Source organism: Mandrillus leucophaeus, unplaced genomic scaffold (assembly GCF_000951045.1).
Source record: "Mandrillus leucophaeus isolate KB7577 unplaced genomic scaffold, Mleu.le_1.0 Scaffold159, whole genome shotgun sequence".
Lineage (NCBI taxonomy): Eukaryota > Metazoa > Chordata > Mammalia > Primates > Cercopithecidae > Mandrillus > Mandrillus leucophaeus.
Genome location: NW_012101576.1, coordinates 1589022 through 1603289, shown reverse-complemented (window position 1 = coordinate 1603289; position 14268 = coordinate 1589022). Strand labels below are relative to the sequence as shown.

At 36.1% G+C, this 14268-nt stretch overlaps 1 protein-coding gene across 1 annotated transcript in view; it reads left to right on the top strand.

Moving 5' to 3' along the window:
- Window positions 1–14268, top strand: part of RCOR3 (REST corepressor 3) — a 64107-nt gene that overhangs the window by 38954 nt on the left and 10885 nt on the right. Inside the window, exons 9-10 of the mRNA XM_011975855.1 lie at window positions 4099–4176; window positions 13081–13138. Of these exons, the coding sequence (XP_011831245.1) occupies window positions 4099–4176; window positions 13081–13138 (136 nt within the window). The remainder of the gene's footprint in view (window positions 1–4098; window positions 4177–13080; window positions 13139–14268) is intronic.

Genomic DNA, 14268 nt, shown 5'->3' with positions numbered 1-14268 from the left:
TACAGGGAAGAACAGTACAGGTTGAGCATCCCTAATCTGAAAATCTGAAATGCTCCAAAATTTGAAACTTTTTGAGCACAGACATAATGCTCGAAGGAAATGGTCATTGGAGCATTTTGGATTTTGGGTTTTCAGATTAGGGATGTGCGACTGTTAATATATTATGCAGATATCCCAAAATCCCCTGAAATTTGAAAGACTTCTGGTTCCAAGCATTTTGGATAAGGGAATACTCAGCCTGCATATGTTATGATTTGGTACTATCCACAGTTTCAGGCATCCACTGGGAATTTTGGACTGTATCCCCTGCGGATATGGGAGGACTACTGTATTCTACTGCTTACAAAATGTAAGAACCTTGCAACAGTATAGTGTGGGATCAAGATTCTCTATCTTAAACATGTTCAGATTTTTCAAATTCCTTGGTCCTGGTTATTCACCCAAACTGCTTTTCTGTTTCTCTTTTCCTTCCTTAATAAACATAGGCCACATTTGCTTCCTCTGCTTTCTTACCAAAACTTATTCTCCAACCCTTTCTAATCCAGATTCTGCCCCGTATGATATTCCAGTTCTACTGAAACACCTCTTTGAAGATCATTTATGGGCTGACATGGTGGCTCATGCCTATAATCCCAACACTTTGGGAGGCCAAGACAGGAACATCACTTGAGGCCAGGAGTTTGACCCCAGCCTGAGCAATATAGTGAGACTTCATCTCTGTGAAAAAAATTGTTTTAAATAGCCAAGCGTGGTTGTGTGTATCTGTAGTGTAGTCCTACAAGAGAGGCTGAGGTGAGAGGATCGCTTGAGCCTGGGAGTTCAAGGTTTACAGTGGAAAAAAAAAATCATTTATGAACAAGTGGCCACATCTAAGGCTGCCTTCTTGGTTTTTAACTACTGTGACTACTCAGTAATGTTTGACACTGTCAACCATTACTTTAATTTTGGAATTTCTTTCACTTGACTTTGTGACTGTCTTGAGTATGTGTGTGTACAGTACATATGTAATAGTACATATTTAGAAGGCAGCTATGCTCACCGCTATACCACCAACACATCTCATATTTGGTTAAATGCTTAGCCTTTAGTCAAACTATGAATGCAAGACACCTATCTTCCAAACCACAGCAGTCCTCTTTAGAAAACGTCTAAATCATCTGCTGTAATACTTTAAAAGTGCTAAAAATACCAAGGAATAAAGTGTACTCAGTCACCTGTATTCATACTTCACTACTACTCCTACACTTAGGGACTATTTTTATTGATTTTTTTTAGAAGGCACTTTAAGCTTTAACTTCCTAATTTGGTTATTCATTTGATGTGTGACAGTAAAGGTTTGCACTCATGGGTTTACAAATCCTGTTAACCACTGCTACTTTTATGTCACAGACATCTCATATGCAGTGTTCAAACTGAATTCTTCCACACTAACACTCTAGTTAGCCGTTCCACTTTTTGTATTCTCTGTCTCAGTGAGTAGTGCCACATACTCTCAATTATTGAAGCCAGTGACCAATTAGCCTCAATTCCTCCTAATTCTCCACAATCAAGTGTTTACAAAGATGTCTTGGCTGGTTGCAGTGGCTCATGCCTGTAATCCCAGCACTTCTGGAGGCCGAGGCGGGTGAATCATGAGGTCAGTAGTTGAAGACCAGCCTGGCCAACATGGTGAAACCCCATATCTACTAAAACTACAAAAATTAGCCAGGCACGGTGGCAGGTGCCTGTAATCCCAGCTACTCAGGAGGCCGAGGCAGGAGAATTGCTTGAACCCCAGGCGGCAGAGGTTGCAGTGAGCCGAGATCGTGCCACTGTACTCCAGCCTGGGTGACAGAGTGAGACTCTGTCTTCAAAAAAAAAAAAAAAAAGTCTTAATTTTGTTTCCAAGGCATTTCTTTAATCTCTGTATACCACTACCATCCTTCCTTCATTCCTACAGTTTTAATGAAAGTTTTCTTAATTATTTATTATTTCTCACCTGGATTGTTAAATTAATTTCCATCCTCTTTACCCTATTCTGTTCTTCACATTACTACCAGAAGTGTCTTTCTAAAAGGCAGATATGATCATTTTGTTCCCTTGCTTAAAAATCCTTTAGCTTTCCTTCAGTCTTTAGGCAAAGTTAAAATTCCTCTTCAGTCTCCAGGCAAAGTTAAAATTCCTCGGTCTGACCCCAGCTTAACTTCTTGCCTTTGCCTTAGGGCTTTTCTATCTTCCTAAGTGTTATTCTGCCTGGAATGCAGTCCCTCCTCCCAAGCTTGTCTGCCAGTTTAATTCTTTAAAACTCAATTTGGCTGTCCTTTTCTTTGGAACACTTTCCCTAATCTTCCCGACCACCTGTTCATCAACATACATAGAAGCACATTTACTCTCTCATTCTCTTTCTCTCTCCGAGTCTATGTTAGGTGTTTTAGCGTTTATCATACTTTTATTTTACTTATCTTCCCACTATTCTATGAAATCCTCGAGAATTGAGACTTTACATTCTCTCTCTATATGTCTATCTAACATGGCCAGCTGACTACCCTTGAATCATCCTAGATTTTATGCATTTTAGCTGTGGCTTTAAGATCTCTAGTGAAAAAAGTTCATAAATTATAAGTATTTCGCTGTCCATACTAGGGGGGAAAAACAGAGGAAAAAAGTAAACAATCCTAACCCTTAACAGTCTAAATATTGCTAGTAGAATAGAAGTTAAAAACTTGGTATGATTTAAATTCAGGTTGTATCTCCTAGCCTTAGGAAGGTTTCTTAACTTGGCTGTGCCTTATATTCCTCATCTGTAAAAATGGTTATAGGTAGAGTCTGTTCTGCTATAACTTTTTTTGAAAATGTGGATTTGTTCTAATGCAATTAATACACTTGGGAATAATTTGAGCATAACATGAATTGTTTGTTTATGTATGATTTTTGTCAGCAAAACAAAATGTACTCAGCTGAACTGAGCACACACACATCTCAAACATGTACCAGCTACCTCAATTCACTGTGTGTTATGAACCATACCTATATGGTGTTAAAACTTTTCATCTGATTTCAAGTAACCCTCCTACCACTTCCATAATAATTCACAAACTACAACCATTTTGACTCCCACTTCCATAAGCAACCTTCAGGTCTTTTTTTCAAGGTAAAGTACTGTCTTTGTTGTAGCATTTATGGATAAAAGAATCATTTAGAATGTATAAAACTGTGTTGCCGTTTTTGTTAGGTTCCTGTCTTATGTGTCATTGAAGTTTAAATGTTGTGTCCCAACCTCCTTTTCCCTATAAGCCCTGTGGTTTTTATTATGAATTTTGCATAGCACACTGACCTTTTTTTTTTTAAGACAGGGTCTTGCTTTGTTGCCTAGGCTAGAGTGCATTGGCATAATCACAGCTCACTATAACCTTGAACTCTTGGGCTTAAGCAGTCCTCCCACCTTAGCCTCCTGAATAGCTAGGACTACAGGTTCATGCCACCATGCTCAGCTAATTTTTTTTTTTTTTTTTTCTCCATAGAGACAGGTTCTCACTATATTACCAGGGTGGTCTCAGACTCCTGGCCTCCCAAAACACTAGAATTTTAGGCGTGAGCTACTGTACCTGGCTAGTTCAGTGACTTTTAATGTATTTGTCATGTTATAGCAGAACTGATTGTACTTACCTCACAGAGTGGTTTTGAAAATTAAGTGATTTATTACATATAAGGGACTGAGAATGATGTTTTATACATAATAAATACCTAATAAATGTTAGCCACCATCATCATCATTATTATTGGAAAAATTCTTATTTAGTCAAAACACTATGGTAATGAGAAAAAATGATGGAATTTAATTCCTATGTATGCCAGTTGTCTTTGGTTATAAAAGTTATTGCTAAAAGATATTCAAGACCATGATATTCAAAGATATTCAGAGTCTTTTAGTCTCTTAGATGTTTAGTTCATACATGTATAAGTTGAATTAGTGGCATGTCATGCCCTAAGTGTGATTAGTATGACTATTCTAAAATAAAATTTAAGAGGGTTTTGGAATATATTCTTTTCACTTATTGGTACTCAACAAATTTACCTAAGTACGCGATCTGATTCACATTTGGGGTTATTTTGTTGAAGGTTCAGAATGCTAAGCAAGTAAACAGTGCACTTAAACAGAAAATGGAAGGTGGAATTGAAGAATTCAAACCTCCTGAGGTATGTTATTGAAGGATACATGTGATTAAGTATAGTGAAAACTTTTTTTTTTTCAGTTGTCCAGTGTCCAAGTACTATTTTGGTCACATGCATCATTAATACTTTGAAGGTTTCATAATATGGATAATTTATTATGTCTCTATTTTTTTATTTAGATGATCTTATGAGGCTTGGTTAATCATTTTGTATCTAAGTTAAATTATTTATTTCCTGCCCTTAGAAATTCATAGCAAGCAAAGTAATTAGGGAAAATAGTAATAGGAACAGTGTATGTGAAACTAGAAGCTCATTGATGAGCATGCTAGTGTATTTCTGGGTCTACAGCAATGTTTGCTGAAAGCCCTTTCCTGCTTGTGTGAATTGGTAACACAGCAAGAAAAATATCATGAAAACAAGCTAGATTATTTTAACAAATTTTTATTTTAATTTAAGATAATTGTCTTTGGCTCAGCTTCCACTTACGATTTTAGTATGGGGACTTACAGTCTTGTACTTACAAAAACAAGGTATAGATTGACCATTTTCTCAAGTCTTCTATTTCAGTTGAAACCTAAATATGTTTTTGATATTTGTGGTAATTATAGGGGTACTTATATTCCCTTAAAATCCAATCAGGTCTTTTTCTAGGAGCTTCTACTATATCTTTTTTCTCTCTTTAACATTTCCATATTATGCTTCATATCCTGGATTTGCCTTTCTGTGTATGTGATAATCAGATAATCTTATTTGGTCTTATTGGGACTTTTTTTCCCCAGAAGGGGAAAAGAACTTGGTTGACTGAAATATCTACAGATAAAATTTATGGAGGGGCTATGGGGAGGCAGAACAGTAGTACTTCAGAAATTATGTACCATATGCCATCTTAGTTATCAGTGTCTTTCAGAAAGGAAGACTTATGAAAAAAGTTGTTTTTCATTGTTTTGAATAATCTCTTTCAAGAAGGTTAGGTTATGGAAAAGAGTGAAAAATAATACAAAACGGATATCTCATTCCTGGCCCACAGGTAAAGTGACAAACATTCTAGTAACAGTCATTTAAGGATAATATAATACAAAAAATTACTATTTTATTTTGTTATATTATTGCAACAAAAATTATTTTAATTTGTATTATGCATTAAAATGCATGAATGCAAACAATTTTAAATGTCTATAATTTTGTAATCTAAAACTTAAATACCGCAGATACTAAAAACATGGGAATAGCAGGAAGAACTTTATACTAGCAAGTGTGAAAAATAAAATGTAGAAATTCCTAGGAAAATGTGTCTTATCAAAATTGCCTGAAAAAGAAAGAAAAGCTGAATAATTGGTAATCATGAAGTAAAACGAAATAATAATTAACATTTTTCTCTCACAGGAAAACTTCAGACCCAGACAGTTTTACAAAAAACATTTACTAAATTTTCAAGAAAAGGATAATTCTCATCTCAGATTTTTCCATAAAATTACAGGACAGCCTCACTCATTAACTTTATAAAAAGAAAGATGCGAAAGTCCAGTAGCATTTTATAGCTTCTCTATGTGCTATCTCATTTGATTTTTATGTAAATCCATACAGCTAGGTGAACCAGATACTATTATTTTACATGAGGAAACTGGAAATCAGGAAGGTTAACAACTTTCTCAAGGTGACAGAACTAGTAAATAATGAAACTCTGGCTATATCTCATCTTTTTAGAGTCCTGATTGGATTTCTGTATTAGTATATGTCATGTTGCCTCTTACATTTGGAAGTTTTTATATAATAGCAAAATTATATATTACATTTCCACATTTTAATGCAGCTATTGGGTGAGAAGTTATCAAACATTTATTGTAATTTTTGATTTATTATAAAAATAATGATCAAAATAAAATAGCCAAAATGTTAACACTCCATCATCCATATATTGAAGTTTGGATATTACTTTGGGTTGATATATTGAACTTATATGATGTGAAAAATGTATATATATTGTATCATCTAGAGAGTCCCCAGGATATATTTATATTTGTCATATTGTCCTTACTGCTTTGGGGAGGAAGGCAACTTGAATTTCAGATTAACAATTACAATAAAGAACTTGAAGAATCAGGTAATCTATCCCCTTACCTTTAGTTTAAACCATATCTAATCAAAGAATGTTAATAAACTTTGGAATAATTACAATAAGCCATGAAATGAAGTAACTCGCCGGGCATGGTGGCTCAAGCCTGTAATCCCAGCACTTTGGGAGGCCGAGTCGGGCGGATCACGAGGTCAGGAGATTGAGACCATCCTGGCTAACCCGGTGAAACCCCATCTCTACTAAAAAATACAAAAAAAACTAGCCGGACAAGGTGGCGGGAGCCTGTAGTCCCAGCTACTCGGGAGGCTGAGGCAGGAGAATGGCGTAAACACAGGAGGTGGAGCTTGCAGTGAGCTGAGATCCGGCCACTGCACTCCAGCCTGGGCGACAGAGCGAGACTCCGTCTCAAAAAAAAAAAAAAAAAAAGAAAGAAATGAAGTAACTCTACTAAAAGTAAGCTGTTACTAAAGTGCGTTACTTATTAATTTGGTTGTATTTCTTATTTTCATTTAGGGAAAAATTTGTTGAAGAAAGTCCATTCACTTCCACAAGTATTTACTGGTCAACTATTTCATATGAGGCACTGTGTTAGGCCCTGTGAGAAGTGTGTGGGAAGAGGGAACACATAAAGATGTGGACAAGATGATGTGATTTTTTCCACCTACTCTAAAAAAAAAAAGAACTTTCAGTCTAGATGTTATAAGACAAACTGATAAAAGTTGTATGATAGATTTATAAGCAAAGTATACAGGGAAACAAGTGGGCATTATTCATTCTGGCAAGGACAGTTAGAGAAGACTTCTTAGAGGGAGAATACTGCAGCTGAGGTTTGAAGGATAAGAGGGATTTTTTGCACATACAAAAATGACCAAAGAAGTCATTCTAAGCTGAGGGAGTAATAAGAGCAATGGTTTGGTGTTGAACAGTACATTCAAAAATGTAAATCTAGTAGGGGAAAATTAAAAGCCCTTTTAAAAATAAGTCAACAGGTATTCCCTGAGCACTTACTATGTGCTCATTATTGTGCTAATTAATTGCTATTGAGGATTCCATGAAAATGTAAAACAGTCTTTTCTCAAGAAGCATATTGTCTACTTAGGAAGGCAAACTTGGATGCAGAGAAGGAATGAACATGGTATATGAGAGATGTTAGGAGGGTTGAGTAGGGGCATCTTTGTGATAAACATCAGTGGGCAAGTCCAGAGTATAAAGTCCTTGTGAAAGCCAGAAAGAGAAGTTTGCTTTTTAAATTAAGTCAAATGGAAAGACCCTGTAGTTTCTTTAGTACAGAAGGATGTAAAGAAAATTTTTAATTATAGGAAAGTTATGTCATTATTATGCAGGATAAATTAGAACAGGAAAACTTTATAGCTGCTAAAATATTAAGCATGTAAGTTGTAAATGATTAAGGGGTATCAGTAGGGTTGGGTATTAGTTATAGGAATGGAAGTAAGCAGTAAACCCAAAGAACATTGCAAGGTAGGGAAATTAATATGTCTTCCTTGAAAGTATGTGAGAGTGTTGAGGGTATCGCTGGTATGTCTTCTGCTTTTTGTTTTGGATGGAGGTAAGTGGGTAGGTGGAGGAAAGATTGATGAATCCAGAAGGAAGAATAAGTATAACTGAAAAAGGAGTGCTTTTTGAAGCTATAAATTCTCCATCTATGGTTGTTTTCCTGCAAAGGTAGACGACATCCTTTCATTATGCATGTTGGGTGGAATTTTCAGCATCAAGTAGAAGGTTTAACTTGGTGACCTTTTCCACCTCTTTCAACTCAGAGGTAGTATGAATCTACCACTGACGAAAATGGGAAATTTAGCAGGGAAAGGATGGAGTAAAAATGCCGAATTCCCTAAGGATGTCATAGATAGTTCTAGAAGGCTTTTTGGGACCTTTGATATTGTTATATATTAGATTGTCTTATTTTATATTATTATATTATTTTTAAAGCAACAGCATTTCAGATAGGTGTTTTTGTAGAAGAATATACTCTGTGATACCATACTGTAGCTAACTACAGCTACCACACAGTTTTAGATTCCTAGACATATTCTAGTTGTCCTTTCTTTAATCTCTACCAAAGTTTCTCAGATTTAAAAGACAATATTAAAATCAATAACTTATGTGAGTCCTGTATATTTAAAATTTTTGACCCTATTTTTCTTCACTCTTCCCCCTCTTCTGCTTCCACTTGTCACACACTGACTGTTTAATCCTGTACAGTTTCAACCGTCCCTTCTGCATTTTTCTTTTTTTCTTTTTTTTTTTTTTTTGAGACAATCTCACTCCCATCCCTCAGGCTGGAGTGCAGTGGCGTGATCTCGGCTCTCTGCAACCTCCATCTTCCGGGCTCAGGTGATTCTCCCACCTTAGCCTCCTAAGTAGCTGGGACCACAGGCACACCACCACACCTGGCTAATTTTTTGTAATTTTCCTAGAGACAGGGTCTTGCTGTGTTGTCCAGGCTGGTCTCAAACTCCTGGGCTCAAGTGATCCACCCGCCTCGCCTCCCAAGGTGCTGGGATTACAGGTGTGAGCCACTGTGCTCAGCCCCTTCTGCATTTTTCCACTAAGCTGCCTCTTACAAAGGTTAGCATTGGCACTGATGACCACTTTCCACAACTTTTAACTTCTCATTCCCACTACCCCTCTTTTTCTTCCTTTAACTTTTGGGAGGTTATGTTCTCTTTTATAACTCTTCTTCTGTTCCCTGGTTTGTCTTCTATACATATAGGCATTCTCCAAGTTGTCCTCAAAATTCATTTCCCTTGTCTTGAATACACAATCTCATTGTTTTACTGTGTTAAAGTCATATCATATATTCATTTAAATTACACAAATTTATCCAGACATTCAGTCAAATAAAAGAGAGAGAAAGAATGTTTAGCAAGTGCAGTAGTGCTGGCAATTCTTCTTACACTCCATTTATTGAATGTATGCCCCACAGTGAGCAGTGGTGAACTGAGAATTCAGAATCCACTGTTTCTTTAGTCAGTCTTAGTTTCTGCATGCCTTCTGTGTGTCTCTTTGAACTGAGAGAGAATTTTGTGTGTGTGTGTGTGTTTGTAAAAAACAACACTACCCTAAATTCAAGCCAACAGCTTCATCTGTGGTTTAACTGAAAAACTAGTGGTTCATTCCAATGCTGGAGGAATACCTGGCTGTGTGGGTGTGTTGAGAGACTGTGTGCCTGTCTCTGGCTACCTTTTTAAAGACATTTCAAGAGTAATCTTGAAAAAAAATTTTTTTTAAAAATTGTAGGCCAATTTTAGACCTGAGTAAGATAATGACTCCATTGTTTTTTCTTATAAAAATTTCCTAGACTCTTCAAAACTGTGTTTTAAATAAATGAATCTGATTTTAGCCTCAGGTGGAACCTGAACTCCACCTGAATGTCCAATACCTCATTCTCATTGTATCCCAAATTAAATTAAATCTTAGCCTCACCTTCCCACATCTCCCACAGAAGCATTTCTTGATTTCTCAGGTTCTTAACAGCATTGTCCCTCTCTGAGCTTTCCAGGATTAAAGTCTTATTTTAGTTATGATCATACCCCTGACCCCTTGCCCCCCAAAACAAAACATAACTATTGCTTATTAAATTTAGTGTGAACTTATCAACCTTGAATTTTACTACCCTTCCAAAAGTGGATGGCCCTTATCATATTTTAATTTAGTTAAATATCACCAGCTTGCCAGGCTATCACTTCTTACTGACACAAATACTGTTTTCCCTTACATGTGGATTGCCTTCCCATTATTTGCCTTTCAGAAGCTTTTCCTATTCTAAACCCATCTCAGTCTTCAACCTTTCCTTGTTCTGTCTCCCCACTTAAATCATCATGACTTTTTCTCTCATCTTGAAATTCCCCCATATACTCTGTACTTTTTAACTTTAAAGTTGTTTGTATTCATTCATTTTCTGATTTGTAAGCTTTCTGCAGTTGAGATGAAAAAAATTTTCATAATGCATGTTATTTTTTCTTTCAGTTTTTGTTACCTTTTCATTAATGATACCTTTCCCTCCAGTTTCTTTCAGATTTAATAAACATGAATTGATCAACTTTTATTTGCATAGTCAGTGTGCCAGATGCCTTTTTAGATATATTCTAAATATATCCTCATATTTAGTTATATTTAATCCTTAGAGCAACCTAAAACATCGTTATTGCAAGTTGTATGTACAGAAGATCCTCAATATCCAACTCGTCATTCATCCATGTAATGCATGGAGAAGCAAAAATTGCCAAACAAGAACATTGACTAATAAACCAATCATTTATAAAATTAGGCTCTACTCACCAACTCTTCCTAATTAACTTTAGCTGTTATCTGTCCCATTCACTACATTATCCTTCTCTGTCACTCTCTTGCTAATACAATGCAAATACAACACAAACCAAAATGAAATTGCATACTTTGCAAAAGATGAGAAACTTCATGAAGTCTGTTAAACTGCAAGAGAATGACATTAGTCACCTACAAAATTGTCAGATGAGTATCCAGCAGAATTAACCATTAAAGAAAAAAGTGATCACTCACAGGCAAGCACTTCACAAAAGAATAATTTGAGAACCAAGTATTAAGAGAGGACCTTGAGAAAATTGTTTCAATAAGCCTTCAAAGCAAAAAATGACCCATTTTATGATCATGTAAATTTCAAAGCCAAAGGATGTTGCACCATTGTATCATCAGAAAAGATATGCCAAAAATAAAGTGTATTAAACAAGTCATTAACTATTTTTTAAAAAGAGCGAATTTCTACAGGTTTTAGTTTCACATTTCGGATTGAACTGCAATCAACCTTTTATTTTTTTACCATTTACTATAAAATATTTTGACCTGTTTTAAAATGATTTCAGTACTAGTTATCCTTGGGTACCAAGGTCATCTTTTATCCACCTTACACAGCCAAGGTAGCATCAGATTGCCTGTGCATGAACTCAGTGTAAACTTCCTTAGTGTAAAGTTAGGGTCTCAATTAAGGATATATATCCCTTCTTTAAATAGAGTTCCTCCTCCATTCTTGTTACTCCCCTTTTGGGGGAACATATGTTTACCTAATTTTCCCTATCTCCTTTTTTTTTTTTCTTTTTTAGATTTGTTGTGCTCTTTTATTACTGTTTCTTTATGTCTCTCATAGTTTTTATCCTATTCTCCCCTTTCTCTTTTCCTTTTTACTGTTTTTCCTTTGCCTCATCACCAGGTTCCTAACCTTGAGGCTTATCCACTGTTTACTACCTCGCCTGCCCTGCTGTCCCTTTTTAATCTCCTCATTTAGAATACATTGATTTGTTTTAGGTTTTTCTCTCGTTAACTCTTAAGTCTGTTTTTTTTTTTGCTTTTTCATTTTTCCTCTTTTTTTTTTTTTAACTTTGGATTTTTGTTTCATTCTGAGTACTTGCACTTCCTTACTTTTGGTGAGAAAGTTGGTGTTACCTAGAACCTCTGTGTGCTATAGAAACTCTTATTGCTAAGACCATGAGTGAGGTAAGACCTAAACACCACTTCTCAAAGGAAGCCCTCTTTCTGTTTTGCCCAACATGCCCAGGTATTACACGGAGCCACTTTATCTTGGCAGTTCCTTCTGCAAACCCCTGCATATTGGTGTATTTATTTCTGTCCATCTACTGTCAAAGGTCCTTGATTTACCACTCAGTGGGTATACACTAATGAAGTCTGATTAGATATTTGCTGTTGTAATATTACCATACTGAAAATCCTAAATTTAGGATTTTTGTGGGGAGAAATATTGGGGGGGTCTTGAAAAAACATACTCTTATCAGGATCACTTTCTGCTTCAGAAATTTAAAGAAATATTTTAGGACTTAGGCCTGTTCTGTAGTCCTATGATAATTTATACCACTGTTTTCGGGGATGAAGGATAGGTTTAATCTTAAATATGAAGGGAAGAAATTTTGGAGTCATAGATCCTCTCTGAAGAAAATAAAGTTTCAGCTGGGTGCAGTAGCTCACGTTTGTAATCCCAGCACTTTGGGAGGCCCAGATGGGCAGGTCACTTGAGGTCAGGAGTTTGAGACCAGCCTGGCCAACATGGTGAAGCCTCATCTCCAGTAAAAATACAAAATTGGCCGGACATGGTGGTGGGTGCCTGTAATCCCAGCCATTCAGGAGGCTGAGGCAAGAGAATCAATTGAACCTGGGAGGCGGAGGTTGCAGTGAGCCAAGATCATGCCACTGCACTCCAGCCTGGGCATCAGGGTGAGGAAGAAAATAAAGTTTCTTGCTTATGGCCAGAGGTTTGAAACCAGCCTGGCCACATAGCGAGACCTCATCTCTTAAAAAAAATGATAATAATTAGCTGAGTGTGGTGGCAGGCGCCCGTGGTGCCAGCCATTACTTGGGAGGCTGAGGTAAGAGGATTGCTTGAGCCTGGGATTTTGAGGTTGCTGTGAGCCGTGATCATGTCACTGCACACTCTGGCCTGGGCAACAGAACAAGACCCTGTCTCAAAAAAGAAAAAAGGAAAAGCAAAGAAAGTCTCTTAAATGTTTAAAACTAGGCTAAAATTCATAGCTGCAATGTGTGATAGGAATATTATAGTTGGAAAATGGGAGACTAATAGATTTTCTCACATTTTAATATTTCTAATTAGAGCATAAATGCAAATGTTGTTCCTTCTCACAAATTGGTACATTTCCCTTTCATTATCTTTCTGCATGGGTAAAAGGTAACTCAGAATATGTATTTTTACTTTCTAAAAATAGAATCTTCATAAATCAGAGTTGTAGTAATCTCATGTCTGTGATTTGATGAAAACTTAAAAAAAATAAGCACTTTGGAAAATGTCTGTCTTCATATCCTCATTAGGAAACTTCTCTTTAATTTTGTAGTCAAATCAGAAAATTAATGCCCGTTGGACCACAGAGGAGCAGCTTCTAGCAGTGCAAGGTATATTAAAGATAAGCAGTTATTGTTGTTAATAATTATTTAATTTGTCATGAAAGGTGACTACCCTAGTTCTTCCCTTCCTTTAGAAATTGATCAAGAAAGGGCTCTTGTGTTTATCACAAAGTCCTGGTGACCAGGAATTCTGTGTTGTATTTGTGGATGTGACATACTCAAGTCTACGTACATTTTGAGTCCTGAACAGCACGTAATGCATTCTCGGCACTAAATAATTGATGGTGATAATTAAGCATGAAAAAGTCACATGGGCTCTCTGTGCTTTTCCTTTGATATTGCTGCAATTGGGTTCATTCTTACTATATATATCATTCATTGATAACTCAAAAGCATCAATAAACTATAGATGTTTCTGATTTCTCTACTTTGTAAAATAGTGTTTATCTGATAAATGTCAGGATTGAAAATATTAACTACATGCTTAACTTTCAATGTTTCATACTTCCCTTAAGAGATGTACCACTGAATGCTTAGAAACCTGACTTTAAATAGGTATATTTTTGAAAAGAGACTTGAGAGATATCAAAAAATCACATTCAGCATTTTAAATGCACTATTTCTAAGAATGTTTTGTTGAATTATATGGTAGAAGACTTTTTTTTTTTATTAGGAATACCCATGGGCAAATTGGAAGCATTATAAACTTGGATTTTCTCATGTATAAATGACTTAAAGACAAATTGTATATTTTTATTCATTGTTACGAATTTGTTTCCTCTTCATGATACATTTATGTGCAGGTCTGATTATACAATTTAAAGTTTGGTCTACATTTTGTTTCTTCCTGCCTGAGCACCTCTTTTGTGTTGAGTGCTAATAACTTTTTTTTAATGTAGGTTAACTACTGTTGAGAGAGTGGGGCCCCAGTGAAACATATAAGCATACCTTTTAAAATGTTGCCAGATAGTCTTCAGAGAACATATTTAACACAAAAATGCTGTGCAGACATCATTCCGATTGATCGACTGATAGATGACTCTGCAGTTTGGATTAGAGAGAGTAAGAATTAGCCAGCCAGCATGATTTGAAAATGACACAGGAGGGTGCCAGCAGGATGATGTGTCAGCCCTTGCTTTGGCCTGTGCAGCATAGCACAGTCATTTCATAAAGAATTG